This window comes from Engraulis encrasicolus, chromosome 11 (assembly GCF_034702125.1).
Source record: "Engraulis encrasicolus isolate BLACKSEA-1 chromosome 11, IST_EnEncr_1.0, whole genome shotgun sequence".
NCBI lineage: Eukaryota > Metazoa > Chordata > Actinopteri > Clupeiformes > Engraulidae > Engraulis > Engraulis encrasicolus.
Window position 1 is genome coordinate 24,235,343 of NC_085867.1, and position 5,799 is coordinate 24,241,141.

The 5,799-nt window shown below is 40.4% G+C and overlaps 1 protein-coding gene across 1 annotated transcript; it reads left to right on the forward strand.

Annotated features, from left to right (window-relative positions):
- The first annotated feature begins 461 nt into the window (after positions 1–461).
- LOC134458116 (prostaglandin E synthase 2-like) lies at positions 462–5,326 on the forward strand. Its single transcript, XM_063210242.1, has 7 exons — positions 462–856; positions 1,801–1,995; positions 2,102–2,157; positions 2,675–2,827; positions 3,298–3,498; positions 4,349–4,466; positions 4,812–5,326. Exons 1-7 carry the CDS (start codon positions 572–574, stop codon positions 4,938–4,940), a joined length of 1,137 nt encoding a protein of 378 aa, XP_063066312.1. The 5' UTR covers positions 462–571; the 3' UTR covers positions 4,941–5,326.
- Positions 5,327–5,799: the final 473 nt, after the last annotated feature.

A 5,799-nucleotide genomic window follows, 5' to 3' on the forward strand; every position in this document is an offset into this window, starting at 1 on the left:
GTTCCATTTTTATCTCATTCATCTAGGACTTTGAGGGTAATGTAAAAAAATAAAGTTCTGGAATGAAGAATTTGAATTATTTTTTTAAATTTAAATTTTCTACATGATTTCATCACTAAGATCATGTAAATTTGACCGTTGTAGGCCTAATTCTTACTTAATTTTCTATCACGGCCCGTCATATACAGATAAATGTAGATAAAGAGCAATTTAGTATGTGTTCATGGCTGACTTTGCTGTGGTATGGGGGAGGTCCTTGACCTCAATAGGATTTGGGTCACATAGGCCTACATACAGTATATATTAGGCCAACACATTCTGGGTAAAAGTTGTAAATGTTTTCCAGAGAAGACATAGTTGTGCATATTATCTGAACAAATTCCTTCCAGTATTGGAACTTAGCTGATACACAAAGGTAATTTTGAAAATACATTTTGCTCAATAAATGTCAGCAGCATGTTACACAATATTTTGACGTATGTGAGCACGTGGTGGTTAAAAACCAATCGAATGTTTGAGGTACCCCGTGTACAGAAGTGCATCATGGGAGCGAGGTTTATGTAAATGCAAAATGGCAGCTTACCGACCGAAAATACTGGGTCAGGTCCAAGCTACTTTTCAGTATTTTCGTGCATTAAAATGTCGATCCGGCTCAGCGGTAACTAAGACGCATAATGCCCCTCGATATCTGCGGGCGTATACCACTGGCACGCTGCCAGCAGTGAAAGTCTGTCCCGTACAGAAGGACAGTCGGCTCTTTGGAAGATGTGCCTTCTTGCTTGGAGGAGGTATCGGGTTGTACAGTGCATTAAAATTATCCATACAACAGCATTTTGCAGAGGAAGAACTGATTCATGTAAGCAATTGTTTGTTTCTGATTTCTACGGTGATGTTTCAGTGTAAGCGTTTTACATGAAAATAACAACTGTGTTAACACAGCCTACTTCATATGCCTACTAAATTTAACACGATATGGTGAAGGTGAAAAACTTGTCATGCTGTTACATGGGGGTTGTTCGAAAGTCTTCATATTGACGAGAGCATCATCATTGTCACCAAGTTCTGTGTATATAGGCTAGGCTATAGCCTACATGTAACTAGACAGATAGAAGAGAGAATGAAAGGCTTGTACCTGTGGGCAGTGACCAATCTGTCAGTATTGAGGGTAGAGCACATCTGTGTTCTGTCCTCATCGGATGTCACCAAGGACGTCACTGTACTATTCCTGTGCGTCTACCAGATAAAAGTATATGACATGAGTGGCAACAGAGAAAATCCATTAGCTTGTGGCCAGACTGATGTTGTGGTCTCACTACTAGATGAAAGACCAAGTGCAGGTGGCCAGTGGCCACATCCCCCCTCTCTCTCTTGGCCTGACCCTGTGACCCTGTGTCATCCTCCTCACAGGAAGAGACTTGTTCTCATATCTGCAATAGACAGTCTGAAACACCTGGCATGCCAAACCTTGACAAACATACTCGACTTTGGTGGTTATCCTGGGTATTCTATTAATTGATTGGTGATAAATGATTGATTAGGGTCAAATAAGAGACACCATTTTTTGTTTTTGTTTTTTTATATTATTATTGGCTAGCTACATATTAAAATGACGCAATATGACATTAGGTTTTCCCCCCTCTGGTTTTTGTTTTTGTCAGCGGGAAGTTTGATCGATAATCCTAAGACTCCATACCATGTTTTTGCTCTCAGCTTTTCCTTGTAGCATCTAAACAAGTAACTTGATTCAAGTCTAAATACTGTGTATTAATGAAATGTATATCTATAATCATTCTCGTGCAGACTCTGCGGACAACACCAAGGCTAACGCTTTACCAGTACAGGACGTGTGCCCAGTGCAGCAAACTCCGGGCCTTCCTGGACTATTATGGCCTGCAGTATGACACTGTGGAAGTCAACCCCATTATGCGCCAAGAGATTAAATTTTCCAGCTCCAGCAAAGTTCCCGTTCTTGTGATCGAGGGTGAGGAGAGTTTGGTAAGGCACTTTTCCTTTCCGAGAGACATGTGGATGATTGACTTGCTGTGTTCTCTCTAGTTCAAATTAGGCCACACTGTTATGCATTTGCTTCTCTTTTTAATAGGAATTAAATGATGCCTCTGTGATCATGAGTGCTTTGAAGACGTGCATGATTGATAAGTAAGTGAAATTATCATGTAAATGCACTAGCATTTGGAACACCAAAAAAACCATGAACCAGTGTTTGCATGTCAGATCCATTGAAGAAACGTACATGAAGTGTACATATTTCATACACTTCAATTGTGTAGTCTACTTTTTTAAGGTGGGTATACTGTATATTTGAGCATTTTTGAAGTGGGTATACTGTATATATTTGTGTTATTCAAAATAAGGGATCAATCCATTTTAAGTGGGTATACTGAAATCCCTGAAATTTAGAAGTGGGTATACTCCGTATTCCCGCGTTCTACTCTACGTAGACTACACCACTGATACATTTATTCTTCCAAGCATTTTTCTGAGCTGTAGCTATTGATATGTTCTATTGCAGGGTAATTATTCTATACAGTATGCATAGTCTTGCTGTTGTTTAGGGAAAGACTTCTATTCAACTGATTCATATACATGTAAATCAAAAACAATGTGTTCAGTTGTAGTACTTTTCACACACAACACTGTTTGTCTGCCTTTGTAGGAGTAAAACAATATATGAGGTTATAACATACTATCCTCAGTTGACCTCCAGGAACATCTTGGGGATCGAAAGTTCAGAATTCACCAACAGGCACTGGGTGATGCTGAACGAGATCGCAATTGAACTCCACTACCCTGATAAAGCCGCCAGGAGGTGAGTGGAATCATCATGCGCTATATCTTTCTTACAAATGCCTTTGTAACCATTCTTTGCAACAGTGGTTCTCAACTTTTTTTGAACAAACTGTCCCTTGACCTCATCATAAACCTGCCAACGCCCCATTGACCTCATCATAAGCCTGCCAATGTCCCCCTTAGTATTACAAAATAAAATAGACTAATGCCCCCCCAATGGCAACTGCACCGCCTCCCCTTCTCAGCTGTATCCTTCTCAGCGCCCCCCTAGGGCTCCCCAACTCCTCTTGGGGGGCTATAGAACCCCCATTGAGAATCAGTATAACAACCAGGTTGCGTTCTTAATATATTAGAGACCACCTGCATACTGGTTCACTTTTTTACGTCAGGACTGTTAAACTCATCTCAGTTCGTTTGTTCGTAGATAAATGTCATAACATTTGTATTAACATTGCATCATATTGCATGTTTCCATTTGATGTGCTGTAGGGATGAGGTGCGATGGCGCCACTGGGCAGATGACTGGCTCCTGTGCCTACTGGCCCCCAATGTGTATCGCACTCCCTCTGAAGCCTTGGCTGCGTATGAGCGCATTGTGAATGAAGGAAACTACGGATCTGTGGAAGGCGTGGTTCTCAAATACGTGGGGGCTTTCACAATGTACTTCTTCTCCAAGCTGCTCAAAGTCTGGTTTGTATTATTGCATTGATATTAATAGGGAAAAAACACATTGCAAAATGTAAATCTTATATTCTTGGGTAGCACAGCTGGCAGACATTTCTGTCTAAGCCATGTTCAGCATCTTACGGAGGATTTAGAGTGTTTTGTTTCAATCAGTCATTATGTCAGTTAACTGCCACATAGGCAGTGATACAAGTATAAATAATTAACATTACATGTGTAAATCAACAAATTAAGTGCATACACAGACAAATGCAGCCTTGTCTGGGCCCACTGTGAGTGAAGGAAATTATGGTTATGTGGGTTTATTCACTTCTTCTCCAAACTACTCAAAATCTGGTTTGCGTTTTTGTTCTCATCCCAGGGAATTTGGTTAAGTTGGTTTTGGTTTGTTAATAGGTCAGTCATGGGTAAGCAGTTAGGGTGTCAGACTTGCTGCCCAAAGGCTGCCGGTTCGACTCCAGTCCTGATCCGCCAGGTTGGTGGGGGGATTAATTAAGCAGGGCTCTCCCCCATCCTCCTCTGTGACTGAGGTACCCTGGGCATGGTACCGTCCTGCCCTTCCTTTTTCGGGCGTCATTGATTGCGGGCAGCCCCCTTGCATGGGTGAGGCATACATGCAATTTTGTTGTGTGCTGTACTGTATGCACTTGTGTGCAGTGGAGTGCTGTCACAATGACAATGGGAGTTGGAGTTTCCCAGTTGGGCTTTCATTTCACTTTTCATCTCCACTTAATCCTTTCAATGTTGAATTCTGTAATTATTGTTTGTTTATATAAATTCACCACAAAGCAAATCTAGTGACATTTATGAATATTAATAAAAGTTCTGCTCATTGGCTTGTTTGCTGGTTACACAGGTACAGAATGGAGAACGATGTGAGACAGGATCTATACAACGCTGCTGAAGAATGGATGGCTGCCATTGGGAAGAAAAGAAAGTTCTTGGGAGGCGAAAGGCCAAATCTGGCTGATATTGTAAGAGTTAATATTTTTAAAACAAATAACAGATTACCACATACTGCTTGATTACTGATTTTATTCATATCGAGCAACGTGTTTCGCCTCCAACATCATCAGGTTCAAAACACGTTGTGTGGTCTGAATAAAATCTGCCTATAAACTAAGGTGTATGCATGGGATGTTTAAGCTTTATATTCCTTATCTGTGAAGATTCCAGAATTCTCCCATGTTCATCCGAGTAAAGTTCACATATTACAGTATATATTGTGTACGTATATATATTTTAACCGTACTTATGTAGCTGAACTGAGCCCTCTTTCATGTCTTCACTTTCTCTGTCTCTCCTCCCTCTCCCAACAGTCTGTGTACGGAGTATTGGGTTCCATTGAAGGGCTTCAGGCTTTTGACGATGTTATGACTCATACGAGGATAAGGAAATGGTACAGGGCCATGCAGAAGGTGATCCGGGAGCACGGAGGACAAGACTGATGACATCACCCATATGGCCTGCATCGATATGGCCTTCCTCATCATGAAGAAAGCCAGCCACATAGTTTTATATGTGAATGGACAAACCTGTAATCTTTTACACATCAGTGTGTATCACAGTTAAGTGACTTCAAAAGTAATGGTGCTTTCAGCGACAACCTTAAAATTCTTGATGTTATTTATTAACTGAAGATCTGTCACTGATCTGTATATAACGCTTGATAAGTCTATATATAAAGATGAGAATGTAACATGACCGTTGAACCTAAAAATACATTTTTTTAAATCATACAACTGGCTCATGTCTGTGCATTAATGCAATGTTTGGTATATTTGCTACATATGTACAGTTGCTGGAATTAAATACAGTAATACGTTGCATGTGGGAATTTAGGTCCTTTGTCCTATGTGGGAATTTAGGTCCTTTGTCCTATGTGGGCTGACTAGGTAGATCAAGTTGGCTGAACAAAGTAGCCAAGGGGCTTTGAGCTAGAATTTTCAAGATTCAATGTTTTGTTTTTGTTACGTGTCTTCTTGTGTTGGCACAATTAGCAGTGAAATGGATGTCACCGCTGGTGTCTTGTGTGTGACTTCCTCAGTTAATAACTTTGGAAAGGGATGACACCATGTACTTTGCAATCGGTGGCCATTGTCATTGTTTGACTTGATTTACTTTAAATTACTTATGATACTTTTCTTATTTTCCTAAATTGCTTTTACAACAATCATTACATCTCAATTTAAAAAAGTCAATTAAAAGCCAGCATTCAATGTTTCACAATTTAGTCACATGGTAAGAACAGAAGCCACTGGCAACCAAAGAGTGGACAACTAATTACAGTAGCAGCTTAATGCCCAG